At 35.0% G+C, this 21,016-nt stretch overlaps 1 protein-coding gene across 6 annotated transcripts in view; it reads right to left on the bottom strand.

Moving 5' to 3' along the window:
* The window catches only part of EXOC6 (exocyst complex component 6), a 243,418-nt gene that overhangs the window by 161,851 nt on the left and 60,551 nt on the right, over positions 1–21,016 (bottom strand). For all 6 annotated transcript variants that reach the window (XM_032312084.1, XM_032312081.1, XM_032312082.1 and 3 more), the window contains one exon: positions 4,990–5,194. In XM_032312084.1, coding sequence (XP_032167975.1) covers positions 4,990–5,194 — 205 coding nt within the window. The remainder of the gene's footprint in view (positions 1–4,989; positions 5,195–21,016) is intronic.

Below are 21,016 nucleotides of genomic sequence, written 5' to 3'. Positions count from 1 at the left end.
CAATTATAAGAACATACTATGAGCAACTCTACAGAAACAAATTTGACAATCTGGAAGAAATGGATGCATTCCTAGAGACATATAAACTACCACAACTGAACCAGGAAGAAATAGAAAACCTGAACAGACCCATAACCAGTAAGGAGATTGAAACAGTCATCAAAAATCTCCAAACAAAAGCCCAGAGCCAGATGGTTTCCCAGGGGAATTATACCAAACATTTAAAGAAGAACTAATTCCTATTCTCCTGAAACTGTTCCAAAAAATAGAAATGGAAGGAAAACTTCCAAACTCATTTTATGAGGTCAGCATCGCCTTGATCCCAAAACCAGACAAGGATCCCATCAAAAAAGAGAGTTACAGACCAATATCCTTAATGAACACAGATGCGAAAATTCTTACCAAAATACTAGCCAATAGGATTCAACAGTACATCAAAAGGATTATTCACCACGACCAAGTGGGATTTATTCCAGGGCTGCAAGGTTGATTCAACATCCGCAAATCAATCAATGTGATACAACACATTAATAAAAGAAAGAACAAGAACCATATGATACTCCCAATAGATGCTGAAAAAGCACTTGACAAAGTACAGCATCCCTTCCTGATCAAAACTGTTCAAAGTGTAGGGATAGAGGGCACATACCTCAATATTATCAAAGCCATCTATAAAAATCCCTCCACAAATATCATTCTCAATGGAAAAAAATTGAAAGCTTTTCCACTAAGGTCAGGTACACGGCAGGGATGTCCATTATCACCAATGCTATTCAACATAGTACTAGAAGTCCTAGCCTCAGCAATCAGAAAACAAAAAGAAATTAAAGACATCCAAATCAGCAAAGAAGTAGTCAAACTATCACTCTTCGCAGACGATATGATATTATTATATGTGGAAAACCCAAAAGACTTCACTCTAAAACTGCTAGAACTTGTACAGGAATTTAGTAAAGTGTCCGGATATAAAATCAATGCACAGAAATCAGTTGCATTTCTCTACACCAACAAGACAGAAGAAAGAGAAATTAGGGAGTCAATTCCATTTACAATTGCATCCAAAACCGGGGCGCCTGGGTGGCTCAGTGGGTTAAGCTGCTGCCTTCGGCTCAGGTCATGATCTCAGGGTCCTGGGATCGAGTCCCATATCGGGCTCTCTGCTCAGCAGGGAGCCTGCTTCCTCCTCTCTCTCTCTGCCTGCTCTCTGCCTACTTGTGATCTCTCTCTGTCAAATAAATAAATAAAATCTTAAAAAAAAAAAATTGCATCCAAAACCATAAGATACCTAGGAATAAACCTAACCAAAGAGGCTAAGAATCTATACTCCGAAAACTATAAAGTACTCATGAAAGAAATTGAGGAAGACACAAAGAAATGGAAAAATGTTCCATGCTCCTAGATTGGAAGAACAAATATTGTGAAAATGTCTATGCTACCTAAAGCAATCTACACATTTAATGCAATCCCTATCAAAAATCCCACCCATTTTTTTCAAAGAAATGGAACAAATAATCCTAAAATTTATATGGAACCAGAAAAGACCTCAAATAGCCAAAGGAATATTGAAAAAGAAAGCCAAAGTTGGTGGCCTCACAGTTCCAGACTTCAAGCTCTATTACAAAGCTGTTATCATCAAGACAGCACGGTACTAGCACAAAAACAGACACATAGATCAATGGAACAGAATAGAGAGCCCAGAAATAGACCCTCAACTCTATGGTCAACTCATCTTCGACAAAGCAGGAAAGAATGTCCAATGGAAAAAAGACAGCCTCTTTAATAAATGGTGTTGGGAAAATTGGACAGCCAGATGCAGAAAAATAAAACTGGACCATTTCCTTACACCACACACGAAAATAGACTCAAAATGGATGAAGGACCTCAATGTGAGAAAGGAATCCATCAAAATCCTTGAGGAGAACACAGGCAACAACCTCTTCAACCTCAGTCGCAGCAACATCTTCCTAGGAACATCGCCAAAGGCAAGGGAAGCAAGGGCAAAAATGAACTATTGGGATTTCATCAAGATCAAAAGCTTTTGCACAACAAAGGAAACAGTTAACAAAACCAAAAGACAACTGACAGAATGGGAGAAGATATTTGCAAATGATATATCAGATAAAGGGCCAGTGTCCAAAATCTATAAAGAACTTATCAAACTCAACACCCAAAGAACAAATAATCCAATCAAGAACTGGGCAGAAGACATGAACAGACATTTCTGCAAAGAAGACATCCAGGTGTCCAACAGTCACATGAAAAAGTGCTCCACATCACTCGGCATCAGGGAAATACAAATCAGAACCACAATGAGATACCACCTCACACCAGTCAGAATGGCTAAAATTAACAAGTCAGGAAATGACAGATGCTGGTGAGGATGCAGAGAAAGGGGAACCCTCCTACACTGTATGTGGGAATGCAAGCTGGTGAAACAGCATGGAGGTTCCTCAAAAAGTTGAAAATAGAACTACCCTATGACCCAGCAATTTCACTACTGGGTATTTACCCTAAAGATACAAATGTAGTGATCCGAAGGGGCTCGTGCACCCGAATGTTTATAGCAGCAATGTCCACAATAGCCAAATTATGGAAGATCCTTGATGTCCATCAACAAATGAATGGATAAAGAAGATGTGGGGTATATATATATATATATATACACACACACACAATGGAATACTATGCAGCCATCAAAAGAAATGAAATCTTACCTTTTGTTACGATGTGGAAGGGACTAGAGGGTATCATGCTTAGTGAAATAAGTCAATTGGAGAAAGACAACTATCATATGATCTCCCTGATATGAGGAAGTAGAGATGCAACGTTGGGGGGTAGGGGGGTAGAAGAAGAATAAATGAAACAAGATGGGATCGGGAGGGAGACAAACCATAAGTGACTCTTAACCTCACAAAACAAACTGAGGGTTCCTGAGGGGAGAGGGGTGGGGTTATGGACAGTGGGGAGGGTATGTGCTATACGGAGTGCTGTGAAGTGTGTAAACCTGGCAATTCACAGACCTGCACCCCTGGGGATAAAAATACATTATATGTTTATAAAAAAATAAAAATAAATAAATAAAAATAAGCAACTTAAAAAAAATTATCGTACAAGTCCTACATTATTACATATGGTTTTCATTTATTATTAAAGTGATCCTGATAAAGAATTTTCAAAATCTATATATCTTTAAGGTAAATAATTTAATCCATAAATTTTTAAAATCTATTAAACAAATTTGCAAATTGATACTGTGCAAAGCTGAAAAAATTAATAGAAATATAATGGAGATTATCTGACTTATAGATAATTCTTTAAGAAGTTAAAGTAGGGAGGAAGTTCCTATACTGAATTTTTAAAATTTCCTTGTTGTGACACACTCTGATATTTCTTTAATTAGAAGATAAAATAGGGGTGCCTGTTGGGTGTCTGCTTTCAGTTCAAGTGACGATCCCAGGGTCCCAGGATGGAGCCTCGTTTTGGGCTCCCTGCTTGGCAGGAAGGCTGCTTCTCCCCCTCCCACTCCCCATGCTTGTGTTCCCTCTCTTGCTGTGTCTCTCTCTATCAAATAAATAAATAAAATCTTTAAAAAAATAAAATAAAGTAAAATAAAATTTTCTCAGGAAGCCCTGGCCAGAGAAGGAAGAGAAGGTCATGCCTGCAGTACCCTTTGTTGCTTTCTGCTCAGGTCCTACCCTGCCCATCCCCCTCTGCCCCACCCTGCCATACCTGAAGCTTCTCTAAAGTAGTTTCTAATACTTTAGAAAAAAAATTGGGGGTTAGAAAGCAGGTTGAGCACTGTTTTATTTCTATAACACTGATTATTGGGAGTTTTAACTAACTCAGAAGTTTTAAGTTATAATCATTTTAAAACTTTTTATTACTGAAAATTTCAAATACAGATTAATGTAATCAACCCCCAAGTACTCATCACCTACCTTCAATAATTATTATCTATACATTCTTGTTCATCTATGTACCTTTACCTGCTCACTTCACACACACATACATATACTATACAAACACCAATTATTTTTTACAACTTTGTAGTCAGATTTATATACACTGAAATGTGCAGATCTTAACTGTACAATTTGGACTAGTAGGATACAGAACATTTATATCTCCTCAGAAAGCCCCTTTGTGTCTCTTCCCAGACGACTGCCCCACCCAGAGGTAACCACTGCTCTGATTTTTTTCACTTTAATTAGTTTCACCTGCTTTAGAACTGCAATATAAATGGAGTAACACAATCTGTGCATTTTTGCATCCAGCTTCTATAGCTCAGCACAATGCCTGGGAGATTAATATTTGTTGTTATACATATCAGTAATTTCATGCCTTTTTATTGTGAAGTAATATTCCATTGTTTTTATATAGCACAATTTGTATATCCATTCCCTTTTGATGTCCATTTGGGTTGTTTCCAGTTTGGGGTGAGCTGTGAATAAAGCTGGTATGAACATCACAAGGACATGTTTTCTTTATTTCTCATTGGAATTATCTAGTAGAAGAACTCCTGATTCAAAAGGTCGGTACATTAACTTTATATCTGCCAAATCTTGTCCACTTTTCCTTTTATTATTGACCTGTAGGAGTTAATTCAAAGATAATACTTTTAAAGAGAGCAATTTAGAACATTAGGATAAAAGGAATCCCATCTGCCTCTGTGGCTGCCATGGTTCAGCTAATTTTATACCAAATTTGACTGCTGGCACAAGTTAACAGAATACCACATTCAGAGGAAGATTACCAAGAGACAGGCCGGTGAGTCAAGTTAGAATGACCTTACTTAAATATGGAATAGCTGCAAACCAAAAGAAAATGCTGATTAAATCCATTCTAAACAAAGTTCACGAAAGATAAGAAAAGGATAAAACTAAACAAAAATAAGCAGTTTATGTAACTAAAAACAAGTAAATTCTGGATATATTCTCTAACTTAGACTACTGAATAACATTAAAATAAAATTTTCCTTTTTAATCTCACCTGTTTCATTGCTGTTTCACCTATTTTGTCAGAATGTTTTCGAATGCTTTCCAAAAAGTCTTTAAGATCAGACATGGAGATTTCTTTAATATCCTCACGGAGTTTAGGAAGATTTTCTATCATTAGCTGACAAAACCGGTACTGACTAACTCGGGGAAAAAAAACATTCTCTAATTGTTCCATAGTTTTTAGAGCAGAATAATACCTGTGAAAAGTTAAGAAGAAAACTCTATAAAAAGTTGTTATATTATTTTCAAGTTAAAATAATTAATCAGTCTAGCACTTCAATCAAAAAGGACAAAGTTAAAATAAGTAAAATTACCATTTATTTCTATTTACTAAGCATAATCTAAACCACATGAACAAGTTTACAGGCTGAAAATTCATGATTTACACGAACATACAGTTTCCTTATTTCACTTCACCTATATCTGTAATATTGCAACACCTAAATCGGTCATCATGATCTTTTTTTTTTTTTTAAGATTTTATTTATTCATTAGAGAGAGAGAGAGAGCACACAAGTTGGGGGGGGGGGGCGGAGAGCAGAGAAAGAGGGAGAAACAGATCCTCCACTGAGCAGGGAGCCCAATGTGGGGCTAGCTTCTGGGACTCCAGGAACGCAACCTGACCCAAACACAGACACTTAACCAATTGAGCCATCCAGGTGCTCAGTCATCAAGTACCAGGTGCCCCCAGAAGTTATTTTTAAATGTGCTTTCATAGTATCTCTCCCATCCACATACCATCACATCAAAAAAGTTAAGATTCAGGGGCGCCTGGGTGGCTCAGCAGGTTAAAGCCTCTACCTTCGGCTCAGGTCATGATCTCAGGGTCCTGGGATCGAGTCCCGCATGGGGCTCTCTGCTCAGCAGGGAGCCTGCTTCCTCCTCTCTCTCTCTGTCTGCCTCTCTGCCTACTTGTGAACTGTCTGTCAAATAAATAAATAAATAAATAAAAATCTTAAAAAAAAAAAAAGTAAAGATTCAATTCAAATTGAAGTAAAAGATGTTTTAAGGACATTTTCTTGAAAATTTTACAGTATTTAAAGCACTTAAAAATAATATTAAGTATCCAAAAAACCAAGTGAAAAACCAAAGTGATTTATTTTCATAGTGATTTATTGAAAATAAATACATACTGAATGACATGATGGATTGCAGTAATTAGTAAAATACACCCTATGCCCTAGAGAAATTGACATGTACTTTCCTATACATAGTTTGATTTTCTCTACATTTCTATGAGGTAGATGTGTATGGCAGATATTACTATTAATACTCTACAGATGAGAAACTCAAACACAAAGAGTATACATTTGGCCAAGACACTAAAATAATTGGTAGAAAAACCGTAACTGTCAATTTCCTACAATAATATTCACTACCAAAATCCACTGAAAGTAGGTAGAGGAATTTTTAAATTAATCAAATTATTCTGAGGGTTGCTGGGGGGAGGGGGGTTGGGAGTAGGGGGGTGGGGTTATGGACATTGGGGAGGGTATGTGCTTTGGTGAGTGCTGTGAAGTGTGTAAACCTGGCAAGTCACAGACCTGTACCCCTGGGGATAAAAATATATGTTTATAAAAAATAAAAAATTAAAAAATAAATTAATCAAATTATGTTTTATACTTTCCCATTGATTTGGATATTAAAAATGAGAAAAGACATGATCTAGAGAACAAAAAAAAATAATACACAGGTAATTTGAAAGACTGTAAACTCAAAAGCTATTTAAAGATATTTACTGATTCTCTACCTTATATTCCCAAAGATAGGGTATATTTTGCACACTGTCATAAAATCTACCACTATTTTAAAAATTAGATGCCTAAATTTTATCATGGTTACTTAAAATCATTAGAATTTTTATAAACAAATAAAATATATATTTGGTCAGAAATGAACATATTTAGGTGATAACATGGGTAAGGCAGATGTCATCACAATAATTTTGATAATAACCAAGATATTATAAATTTAAATGAAGTAAAATGATAAATAATATCTTTTCTTAGTAAAATAACATTTTATATATAATAGGTCAGTCAATAGTTAAAGTATACTATTGGATCCTGCTTTATTTCCTGATTTGGTGTGAATTACGTATACTTCAAAAGTATACATAAGCAAAAGTATACGTAAGTAAAGCTTTCTGAAAATTCATGGTAATGCCTATAATGTATTTGAAGTTGTAAGTGATAGAGGTTAAATGAAAGTATTACTAGAATTTTTTTTTTTTTTTTTACAGAGATTCTGCTATACTTTATTCCATATCATGTTACAAGAAAACCACCAGACACAATCAAACGACTTCGTAACACAACTGTGCCTTCCTTCATGCTTCTATACCTCTCACCTCCCATCCCAGGCTTCCAGTGTCACTCAACTATGAAGCCTTCACAGCACAACACAGAAATGTAAGCAGTTAATGCCAGTGGGCTGAATCCTTAACTAATGAGAAACGGAGACCAAAGATAAATTCCCCTTTCCTCCTCCTGGATGAAATGTGCTGAATGTACAATAATACACAGAACTCCCAGAAGTTCTTTGAAATTGATCAACATTAAGCATCACTAGCTAACTCAGTAACTCAACCTTGCTCTCCCAAGTTCACTAACTCATTTCCCTTTCACTCAACTCTGCTTCTCAGCTTCCTTAGGCTTATACTCCAAAAAAAGTAGTAAAATATAAGGTTATACCTCAGGCTTTGCTTTCTGGGAAACCCAAGCTAACACACACAGCAAGGCTATATTCTTGGGCAGAGACCAGAAACCAGAGACCAGACCCTGAATACTTCTAAAATTTAGCCACAAATCCCCTAAGCTTTATATTCCTAAATGCAAGCAAAATTTCCACAAGAGACTGCCATTCTCTTTTGGTATATGATGCTATTTTTTATTTTTTCTAAAGATTTATTTTATTTATTTGACAGACAAAGACACAGCGAGAGAGGGAACACAAGCAGGGGGAGTGGAAGAGGGAGAGGCAGGCTTCCTGCTGAGCAGGGACCCTGACATGGGGCTCTACTCCAGGACCCTGAAAACATGATCTGAGCCGAAGGCAGACACTTAATGAATGAGCCACCAAGGTGCCCCTGATGCTGTTTTTAAAAAATTTTAACAGTAATCCATAAACACTGGAAAAATACAAAACTATAAAGGGACAAATAAAAAGCACCATCTGATACTACCATATAATAATGACCTCAATTTGGCCCCAGTTATATCCAGTCATATATCTACATACAGGTCTGTATGCTCGTATCTTATTTCAAAACATACCATGGAAACTACCTTTAACTAAAATTATTCTAGAACAGATTAATACCTTACTCATAAGTCAACTGTAAAAATGTGATAATGTTCTCATAATTATAATTTTGTCTCTGATTTTTTCTTTTTTATAAATAAGACTAGATTTCCCCCTATAGCAAAACCTCTACCAAGATGTCTGCCTTTAGAAATATGAGACATTTCCAAAAAAATTGTGTCACCCCTAAATGGAAAACATGTGAATACTCTGATGGTTCTCTGACTCACAGGATACAAATAATTAGTGACAAGGAGCACCTGGGTGGCTCAGTTGGTTAAGCTACTGCCTTCAGTTCAGGTCATGATCCCAGAGTTCTGAGATCTAGTCCTGCATCCGGCTCCTGGCTCACCAAGGAGCCTGCTTCTCCCTCTGATCCTCCCCCTTCTGATGCTGTTTCTCTCTCACTATCATATAAATAAATAAATAAAATCTTTAAAACAAAGCAAAACAAATAATGTCACTGATCTTACTTGATTTGCCTTCCCTTGAGCATTTCCAATTCACTAAAGTTTGAACTATCATAGAAGTGGTTACCTCAGTCTCTACTATTCTAAACACAGTACCCTGCATGTAAGAAAAAATTACAAGATACTTAAATAAGCAGAAAAATGTGATCAAAAAGTAAAAGAAAAAGTCAATGGGAGCATATATACACTGGCCTAGATCTTGGAATTAACAAATGAAAACTTTATTATTATACTATATTATAAATGTTACAGGCTCTAGGAAGAAAGAAAAGTTAATATGCATGAAGTGAAAGGAAATTTTAGTGGAAAAACAAATTACAACAAAGAATCAAATGAAAAAACTGAAAATAAGACTAAATAGCAGAATAAAGAATTCATTCAATGGGCTTAAGAGCAGACTAGATGCAGAAGAAAAAATGATCTATGAATCATTGTTCTATGTTCATTATCTATGTTCAAGACAACTTGAACAGACATTTTGCAAACTAAAACACACACAAACATACAAAGAATAAGGATAGGAGCAAGAGTGTCTGAGATCAAAAGAAACAGGTTCAGTAAAGTTTAAGATAGGTCCAAAAAATTAGCCAACATGAAACAAAAAAAGAAAAGAGAGAAAAGGAGTTCTTAGAAATTACAGACAATGTTAAATGATCTAACATACATGTAACTGGAATTCCCAAAAGAAAGGAAAGAGAGAAAATAATGGTGAAGAAATATTTCACCAGAAGCAAGAAAATTTTCTTTAGCAGGCAGATGTGTACTATAATAAATACTAAACAAAATTTATCATGTTAAAGGCAATTATGTCACTTAGAAACCTGGATCTGCAAAAAGGAAAAAAGCCTAACAGAAAGATTATGTGAGTAAGTACTAAAGAATTTGTTTTAATTATGTGTGTGTGTTACAAGTAAATTACATTAAAACAAAAACAACAAACAGGATGGGAATAAGTACAACTGTTCTAAGTTTCTTAAATTGTTGATAATGTATAATAACATTATCTGAAAGTCAACTGTGGGGAGTTAAGCATGCATATTGTGCTCTAAAAGGTTAAACAAAGATGTATACCTAGTATATGAACAGAGTTAAATATAAATATTTATATATATATATATGTTTTGTTTTAGTATATATATATGAATGAAAAGGAAGGAAAGGAAGGAAAGAAAGAAATACATCAGACAAATAGAAGATAATTAATTGAAAAGTCAGCCATAATAATAATTACATAAATATAAATGCTCTAGGGGTTCCTGGGTAACTCAGTTGGTTGGGCATCTGGCTCCTGGTTTCAGCTCAGGTCATGATCTGAGATTCATGGGATTGAGCCCCACGTGGGCTCTGTGCTCAGTAGGGAGTCTACTTGTGATTTTTCTCTCTCCCTTTCTTTGCCCCTTCCCCACTCTCTCTAAAATAAGTAAATAAATCTTTTTAAAAGTTAAAAAAAAATGGTCTAAAATGCCATTTGCAAAGTAGAATAGAGATTGCCCACTGGATGAAAAAAAGTAAGACCCAACTATACGCTGTTCATAAGAAAAACACTTTAAATATAAAGAGTAGGGTTAAAAGGAAAAGGATGTCAAAGGTAGACCTTGAAACATCTAGTATAAGCATGCTGGAATAACTAATGACTACATCAACACCAGGCAAAGTTGAATTCAGGACACAGAATATTACCAAAGATACAGAAAGACATTTCATATGACACATAGTTAGTAAGGACATAAAATAATCATAAATATGAATGCATCTAGTAACAGAGCTTTGAAATATATAAAAGAAAATTTAAAGAACAGGAAAGTAGATAAACCATATCTGTTAAGATAAATACTTAACAGCTCTCTCTTAACCCTGATAGAATGGGTCAAAAAAACCACGAAGGAAAAGAATATCTGAACTGCTCTAACACTAACATGACCTAACAGGTATTTCTAGAACACTAAAGCCACCACTGCAAAATACACAGTCTCTTCAAGTACACATGAAATAGTCACCAAGATAGATGATGTGCTGGGTCACTAAACAATTCTCAATAAATGTCAAAGGTTTGAAATTATACAAAGTATGTTCACTCACCCAAGAGTATCAAACTAGAAATTAATAATAAAGATCATAATACATCCTAAAAGTCCCCCAAATATTTAAAATTAAATACACTAAACCGAAAGTTTAAAAAAAGGAAAATAAGGAGAGCCTGGGTAGCTCAGTTAGTTAAGCATCTGACTCTTGATTTTGGCTCAGGTCATGATCTCAGGGAAAGGGCCTGAGCCCCACATCAGGCTCTGAGCTCAGTGCAGAGTCTGCTTGTCCCTCTCTCTGCTCCTCTCCCCATTCTTGCACTCTTTCTTTCTCTCAAATAAAGAAATAAAATCTTTGAAAAAAAAAAGAAAATATTTTTTGTTTTTGTTTTTAAGAAAATACTATAAACTAAAAGATGATAAAAACATTTCAAAACTGCACCTAAAGCAGTTCTCAGAGGAAAACATATAACTTTAAATGTTTGTAATAAAGAAGAAAGGCATATGGCTGCCTCAGCTGGAACAGCATGTGACTGCTGGTCTCGGGGTTATAAATTCAAGCCCCATGTTGGGGGTAGGGATTACTTAAATAAATTAATAAATTTTTTAAAAGCTTAAAAAATATATATTATTTTTGTCATTTTAGATTCAATCATGAGTACATCTTAAACTTTTAAAAACATACTGATTTTCCTATACTAGAGAAAATGTTCCCATAGAAGTTGAGTTTCATTACAGCATTTGTTTGTGTTTGTTCTTTACATTGATACACTGATGTCTAGGAAATTACAGTCATTTTGGGGTGAAATTATAGTCATTTTATTTTTTTTATAGATTTTATTTATTTATTTGACAGACAGAGATCACAAGTAGGCAGAGAAGCAGGCAGAGAGAGAGGAAGAGAAGCAGACTCCCTGCTGAGCAGAGAGCCCGATGCAGGGCTTGATCCCAGGACCCTGGGATCATGACCTGAGCCGAAGGCAGAGGCGTTAGCCCACTGAGCCACCCAGGTGCCCCGAAATTATAGTCATTTCAGATTAAAATCACTTATTTTACAGCATATTTGCTGTTCAAATCATTATAATAAATGATTGAAAATAAAAAAAGAGAGGAATAAAACCACTGTCCTAAATTTCCACTTTATGAAAACAGAAAAGAACAAATTAAACTACATGTGTAGCAATGGAAATAATAAAAATAAAAATAGAAATCAAAGAATAAACAAACTCAAATATTAGATCGTTGAAAATATCCATAAAATTGTAAGCCTCCTATCATATAACTCAAGGGAATAAAACCACAAATTACTAATATTGGGAGTGACAAAGAAGAACATTACTACAGATCCTACAGACATTAAAAGGATGACAGGACTTATTTATTATAAATAAGTTTATGTCAAAAAATTCAACAACTCAGATAAAGTGGTCAAAGTCCTTGACAAAACATAAGATATGAAAACTGACTCAAGAAGAAATAAAGTCTTAATAGCTCAACATCTGTTAAAGTAATGAGATTCATATCAAAATTTTGCCAGCTAGCCTTGCTAAGAATACAGCACTCTGGGCTTATTTCAAACTGGTTACTTTTTTCTTTCTCTGTTAGTATTTTGCTACGATCCTTACTCTGAAAGTCCGGTAGGACTCCTGAAGCTAAAATTCATGAAAGAGTGGTGGACTTCCTGGACCCCTAGAAATATTTTATTTCTGCAGCCAGTACGCTCAATCACCTTTAAGTGTTCCAACCAAGGTCTAGCAGTGGCTTCTGCTCTCAGTAAACTGTGATAGCCTCTATTTGCCCGTCTCTCCAATTCTGGGGGCAGTAGACTGCCCTATGACCTCGTTTCTCCAATGGATCTAAAAAAAAGGTTTTTTAGGGACACCTGGGTTACTCTAAGTCGGTTAAGCATCTGCCTGTGGCTCAGGTCATGATCCCAGGTCCTGGCATCAAGTCCCACATCAGGCTCCTTTCTCAGCAGGGAGATTGCTTCTCCCTCTGCCTGCTGCTCCATCTGCTGTGCTCTCTCTTTCTCTCTGACAAATGGAATCTTTTTTTAAAAAAGATTTTTTGGGCGCCTGGGTGGCTCAGTGGGTTAAGCCGCTGCCTTCGGCTCAGGTCATGATCTCGGGGTCCTGGGATCGAGTCCCGCGTCGGGCTCTCTGCTCAGCAGGGAGCCTGCTTCCTTCTCTCTCTCTCTCTGCCTGCCTCTCAGTGTACTTGTAATTTCTCTCTGTCAAATAAATAAATAAAATCTTTAAAAAAAAAAAAAAATAAAATAAAAATAAAAAATTAAAAAATAAAAAATAAAAAAGATTTTTTATTTTGATTAGTTCTCTTCTTGTTGTAAAGACAGGAGTGATTTCTTCCTTCAAAGCTCTTTACATGTGAGTCCAGAAACTGTAAGTTCTTAATTTTTATTTTTTTCCTTTTAATTAATTTATAAAAGCTCTTTATATATTGTGGTTATGAGTCCTGTCCAAAAAAAAAATCTTTGCTTACCCCAGGTAATGTGAAAATATCTTTCTACACTTTCTTATGGAAGTTGTATGATTCTGGGTGGAGAACACATACAAGACCCAACAATATATTTATTGTATAAAAGGAAAATTTTAAACATAAAAACACAGAGATAATAAAAGTTAAGGGATGGATATACTATGCTAACACTAATCAAAAGAAAGCTGGAGTAGCTATATTAATTTCAGATAAAGCAGACTTCAGAGCAAGGAAAGTTATGAGAGATAAAGAAAAGCATTACATAATGATAAAATTATTTATCTCTAAAAAGATATAACAATCCTTAAAGTGTATATGACTAATAACAGAGTGTCAAAATATGTGAGGCAAAAATTGATACAAAAGCAAGGAAAACAGGCAAATTCACTAACATAGTTGAAGACTTAAAACTCCTCTAACAGGGGCGCCTGGGTGACTCTGTGGGTTAAGCCTCTGCCTTTGGCCCAAGTCATGATATCAGGTCCTGGGATTGAAACCCGCATTGGGCTCTCTGCTCGTCAGGGAGACTGCTTCCTCTTCTCTCTCTGCCTGCCTCTCTGCCTACTTGTGATCTCTGTCAAATAAATAAATAAAATCTTAAAAAAAAAAAAATACTGTTGAACTGAAGAGCACCATCAATCAACTGGATTTAACTGACATTTAGAGAATAGTTCATCCAACAACAGAATACGTATTCTTTTCAAGCTCACATAGAACATTCACCAATATAGACCATATTCTGAGCTATAAAACACATCTTAACAAATTTAAAAGAATAAAAGTACAAAACTAATATCAAACTTAATGGTGAAAAACACAACGTTATTCCCCATGAGATCAGAAACAGGGAAGGATGTTCCTCCTCATCACTCCAATTTAACCATAATACTGATATTCATTGCTAACCCAGTAAGACAAGAAAAAGAAATAAAAGGTAATCATCCTGGGAAGAAAGAAAGAAAAGGCTTGTCTGCAGATGACATGATTGTCTATGTAGAAAATCTCAAAGAATCTACAAAAAAATTCCCAGAATAGTAACTGATTAAAGGTTGAAGAGTACCAGGTTAACATACCGAAGTCAACTGCCCTTCGGTAAACCAGCACGGAACAACTGGGATTTGAAATTAAAGACACAATTACACTTACTTTATCACCAATAAATGAATTATGTATAAATCTAACCACATACATACAAGATCTATATGAAGAAAACCAGAAAACTGATGAAAGAAATCAAGGAAAATCTAAATAAATGCAGAGATATTCCATGTTCATGAATGGTTTCACAAAAATTACTCATAATAGATCACAGACATAAATGTAAAACACAAAACTCTAGAAATTGACACTGGAGAAAATCTAAGTGACCCTGGGTTTGGCAATGAGTTTTCAGAAACACCACCAAAACATGATCTATGGAAAAAAACTAGTAAGCTGGACTGCATTAAAATTAATAATCTTCTGTTCTAAAAAGATACTGATAAGAGAATAAAAAGACTAGCCACAGAATGGAAGAAGATATTTTCAAAACATATATCTGATAAATAACTAATATATAAACTATACAAAAAATACTTAAAAGTCAGCAGTAAGAATACCACCAACCAAATTTAAAAGCATACAAAAGATCTGAAGAGATAACTCACCAAAGAAGATATACAGATAGCAAATAAGCATATGAAAAAATGCTCAACATCACACGCCAATAGGGAACTACAAATTAAAATGAGATATTACCTACATCTATCAGAATGGCTAAAATCCAAAATGCTGACAATACCAAATCCTGGTGAGGGTGTGGAGCAACAGAATTTTCATTCATTATTATCGCTGATAGTGCAAAATAGTAAAGCCACTTTGAAAGATAATTTGCCTGCTTCTTATAAAGCTAAACATAGTCCCTCCGGGGACACCTGGGTGGCTCAGTTGGCTAAGGGTCTGCCTTCACCTCAGGTCATGATCTCTGGGTTCTGGGATCAAGTCCTGCATTGGGCTCCTTGTTCATGAGGGAGCCTGCATCTTCCTCTGCCTTCCACTCCCCCTGCTTGTGCTATTCTCTCTGATAAATAAATAAATAAAATCTTTTTTAAAAAAGCTAAATATAGTCTTTCTGTATAATCTAGCAACTGTATCACTAGGTACTTATCTAAATGAATTAAAAAGTTATTCCACACAAAAACCTGCACACAAATGTTTATAGCTGCATTATTCATAACTGCCAGAAGTCAGACCAACCAAGATGTCCTTCAACAGGTGAATGGATAAATAAACTGTGGTACAACCATATAATGCAATATTATTTATCCATAAAAAGAAATGACCTATCAAGCCACAAAAATACATGGAGGAACTTTAAATGCATATTGTTAAGTGAACAAAGCTAGTCTGAGTATGACATATACTGTATGATCCCAACTACAGAACATTCTGAAAAAGGCAGAATTATAGAAACAGTAAAAAGGTCATAGACTGGCAGTGGTTGTGGAGAGGGATGAAGGATGAGATGAAGGGATGAGATGAAGAAATGAAGGGATGAAGAAAGAGATGAAGCACGAGAGATTTTTCAGAAAGCTATACTGTATGATGCTGTCATGGTAGATATGACATTATGCATTTGCCAAAATCCTCTATACAGTATAATACAAAAGAGTGAACCCTATTGTAAACTCTGGAGTTAACAAGTCAGTATTGATTCATGAATTGTAAGAAATGTACTACACTCATGCAAGAAACTGTGTTGAGAGGAAGGTATATGGGAACTCTGCACTTTCTGCTCAATGTGTCTCTAAATCTAAAATTATTGAGCAGTCATTTTATAAAAGAAAATGCACAAATGACAAAATAGCAAATGAAAAGGCAGTCAACGTCAGTCACCAGAGAAATGCAAATTGGAGCAACCATTTTATAGTACCAAAATGGTTCAACTAGAGCAGACAGACAATATAGTATGTTGGCAAGGATGTGCAATATCTAAAATTCTCATTGCCAATGAGAGTATTATAAAATGGTATAACCATTTTGGGAAACTATTTAATGGCTCCTTATAAAAGGTAGCCTACATTTACAATATAACCCAGCAAGTCTACTCCTATACATATATCAAAGAGATACATAAACATCTGCCTACAGAAAGGCTTGTCCACTAATTTTATGACAGCCCTATTCATTATATGCCCAAACTGAAAACAATCCAAATACCCACCAACTGGTAAACAGATAAAAAACTTCTTAGAACTTAATACTACACAGCAATGAAAAGAAACAAATAATTGGTATTTGCAATAACATAGATTAATCTTAAAACATTTGAAGTGAGAGATACAAGAAAAGAAAAATAAATACATTCTATTATTCCATTTACATCAATTCTGAGAACATGTGACAGAAATCAGAATATAGTTATCTGTGGAGGGAAAGAAGAATGGATTGAGAAGGGGCATAAAAGGGTGATGGAAATGTTCTCCATCTTGTTTGGGTAGTAATGACCAGAAGAGAATGGATGAGAAAAGCTTTTGGGATACAAATAATGTTCAAATCTTGATCTTGGTGGTTATAAAAGTGTATTCACTTTTTAAAAATTCATGGAGCTACAGACTTATGATTTGTGTATTTGGGTCTAAAAAGTTGCTAAACAAATAACTTAAAAATAAAAAACTGTACCACAGAGTAAATATTTTGCAGCACATTTCATAGAAAAGAACTCAATCCAAGAATAAGCAAAGATTTTAAGCCTGTTTCAGACTTGCTGAACTTGAGATAGTAGTGGAATATCCATGTGAAAAGATTCAACATGAATCAGAGATGTCAAAACCAAGCTTGAGATCTGAGATTCCAATTTGGGAGTCAGCAGAATATAAATCCAGATATTTTAACAAATATGAAGTGATATCAACTAACAAAAAACACTTTTTTTTTTTTTTTTTTTACATTTTACAAGTCAAACCAAACATAGTTGTGGGCAAGTTTGACTCTGCAGGTTGCTAATTTGCAACCTCTAATGATAACCAGGAATAACATCTGTTCATGCCCTCTATTTTATTATCCCATATGAATATTTAGCTGAACAAAAATATGGCAGAGCACCAAAGTGGGGTCCTAAACATTTAGTGTGATGGCAGCCTGAATACATGCTTTTTAATCTTGACTCCTTGAAACAATAAAATAACAGGAGATTTTTCTTTAAAGGTTTAAGTCTACACAGTGAAGAGAAAAGGAGAAGAGAGAACGGTAAAATTTTAGAATGTTGAAAGCTGACCAAACATGTGGGTTAAAAAAAAAACAAAAAACAAAAAACAAGAAAACCTCATCACATCTGAGAAAACTGAATTCTAAGCCAATAGTTGAGAAACCAAAGATAAACTTATTTATTTTCTAGAATATCCAAAATGTCAAGAATTGGTAGGAATCCCACTACTTACAGAACTGGGAGTGAATAAAGGGCTAAAGTAAGGAATATTGGTTGATAATCTATTTAAGCAGCAAACTCCACTCCAGTCATCTGAGCAACAATCATTCCCCATTTTGGCAAAATACTAAAGATACTACAACAGATAATCTCTGAATAGAGTGAGGAGACCACCCAAGGTTGAAGGCAATATTACTGATCAGAAAACAAAAGGATTAGTACAGCTAAATATACTAAATGCTCTCTTCCCCAACTCAGATCCCAGAATGCTGGCAGTCAGATCTTTACCCTCCAGACAGGACAGAGGAAAAGTCTCCTCTAGGGAATCTGAGGCAGCCCCAGAAGAAATAACTCCAGATATTAACACTAAAGGCTCACCAACTAAACAGCCCAGCTAGATAACCTCACAGTGAAATTTACAACCAACAAGTTCTACGCAGATACCTAGAGCTTCCAATCAGTGCCTTATGTCCACTACACTTAAATTTGAGGAGTCAACCAAGGAATCACCTGACATCTGAGAAACACCCCTACCAACAAAGTTAGAGATTAAAACCAAAAAAAACAAAAAAACAAAAAACAAAACAAAAAAAAAAAACTGAGGGGAAAAAAACTTAGTGGAAACAAACTACATGCAAGGAGATATGTAAATACATACATCTAAAATCTCGCAGAAGTTAAGACAAAATACTGTTAACAGTAAATCAAGAACAGCTTACCTTAAAAAAAAAAAAAAAAGAAAGAAAGAAAATGAAGGAAAAGAAGTATTTGGTGATCAAAAATTTCTTAAAATTAAAAATTAGAGAGGAGAAAGGAAATAAAATCAGCATTACTTTTTGGAAGATAAAAATAAAGAAATATCCTAGAAGCAGAGCAAGAAGTCAAAGAAATAAAAAATGTTTAAAAAGAAAATCAGAGGGCCAATCTAGAAGGTTAAACATCACTATCTGTCCTGGAATTAAGAAAACAAATAAATAATTCAAGAAAATTTCCTAGATCTTAAAGACATTGATCAGATCAAAGAACAGTTTCCAGATTAAATTCCATATAGGTTCACCAAGTACCCAGTACAATGGAAGTAAACAGGCCCATATCAAAGCACACCATCAGGAAACTACAGACCACACAAGGGAAGATTCTAAAAGAGAAAAAAGGTAGGTCACAAATTAAGAGAAATCAGAATGGCTTCAAACTTCTCAATTGCAACCCTAGACAACTAGAAAGCCTGAGAGAGGTATGTGTCTGGGGCAGGAGTTATTAATAAGCCCACCTAGCAAGCAGGTCCGTTTCTAAATACGATTACTAAAAGAAACTAGTGTACCTTGGAAAATGGCTATTTCTAGGTCTAGGACAAGAAAAGTAAACTGTGAGTGTGGAACTAATATTGTGTGTTAACCAAGAAAGCACTCAGAGATAAATGAAGACACAGAAATTGGCTTGAGGGAATTCCCCTAGCCAAATGTGGTACAATTTGAGCACCAAAAAGAATAATGAAAACAACATTGTATTTATTATTATGTATTATACATTTTATATTATTATAACTCACTTAAAGAAAAAATCCATTGAGTCTATAGTGATAATCAGAAAAGGAAGATCAAAAGAAAAGGGAAATATAAAGGAAGAGCTTTAAAAAAAAAAAAGCTCTTCTTTATATTAATAAAGACACCTAATAAATGTCAAAGGAATGACAGAATTATAAACATCACCATTTTGTAACCCCAATATAATAACCGATTAAAGCAAGAGGGGCACCTGGCTAGCTCAGTCAGAGAAGCATCTGACTCTAGATATTGGGATTATGAGATCAAGCCCCACATTGGGTATGGAGATTACTTAAAAAGAAATGTAAAATCTAAAGCAAGAATCCTAAAACCAATGAGAGAAAAGTTGTTAAGGAAATAGGACTCAAAATATCACCCCACAGATTACTTCGTAATTGCTAAGAGGAAAAGATACTTCTTTGATTTAGACAACCTCTTAACCAAATGATCAAATTTAGCTTAACCTAGAGAAAATTTAACAGTATATGCCTTCTGATTTTATACACTGAGGCGTACACAATATCACTTATGTAATACTCATACCAAAAACAGTTTATCTGAATCTAATCATGAGAAAATAATTAAATAAATCCAAACTGTCCTCATCGATAAGACAGCTGACCTGGACCCTCTCATGAAAACCAGAAGCAGGAAGACTGTGCTAGATTAAAGGGACAAAAAAGTACATATTTACCCATGTTTCAAGAAGGAAATGAAGATATCTGGGGGATAAGTGGGGAAATCTGAATATAAACAATAGATTATGTTATTGGAAAAAATATATAATAGTCCAAACTGGAAAATAGTGAAGAAATATTAAAAGTTAGTTATTTAGGAGGAGGAGTAAGATGGCAGAGGAATAGGAATCCTAAATTCTGTCTGGTCCCAGGAATTTAGTTAGATAGTTATCAAACCATTCTGAACAAACCTCAATATCCTAAAAGCCTTCTGTGAAAAACCCACAACAAATATCATTCTCCATGGGGAAAAACTGAGAGCTTTTCCCCTAAGGTCAGGAACGTGGCAGGGATGTCCACTATCACCACTGCTATTCAACATAGTACTGGAATTCCTAGCAATCAGACAACAAAAAGAAATAAAAGGCATCCAAATCTGCAAAGAAGTGAAGCTCTCACTCTTTGCAGATGATATAACACTTTATGTTGAAAACCCGTAAGACTCCACCCCAAAACTGCTAGAACTCATACAGGAATCCAGTAAAGTGTCAGGATATAAAATCAATGCACAGAAATAGTTACATTTCTATATATCAACAACAAGACAGAAGAAAGAGAAACTAAGAATCAGATACCATTTACAATTGCACCCAAAACCATAATATATCTAGGAATAAATCTAACCAAAGAGACAAAGAATCTGTATTCAGAAAACTACAGAATACTCATGAAAGAAATTGAAGAAGACACAAAGAAATGGAAAAAGTTTCATGTTCATGGATTGGAAAAACAAATATTATGAGAACGTCTATGCTGCCTAGAGCAATCTACATATTTAATGCAATCCATATCAAAATACCATCAACTTTTTTCAAAGAAATGGAACAAATAATCCTAAAATTTGTGTGGAAACACCCAAAATAGCCAGAGGAATGTTGAAAAAGAAAACCAAAGCTGGTGGTATCACAATTCCAAACTTCAAGCTCTATTACAAAGCTGTAATCATCAAGACAGTAAGATACTAGCAAAAAACACACACATAGATCAATGGAACAAAACAGCCCAGAAATAGACCCTCAACTCTATGGTCAACTAATCTTCAA

Source organism: Mustela erminea, chromosome 14 (genome assembly GCF_009829155.1).
Source record: "Mustela erminea isolate mMusErm1 chromosome 14, mMusErm1.Pri, whole genome shotgun sequence".
Taxonomy (NCBI): Eukaryota; Metazoa; Chordata; class Mammalia; order Carnivora; family Mustelidae; genus Mustela; species Mustela erminea.
The sequence above is the reverse complement of the archived record's forward strand: the minus strand, read 5'-3'. Positions and strand labels throughout refer to the sequence as shown.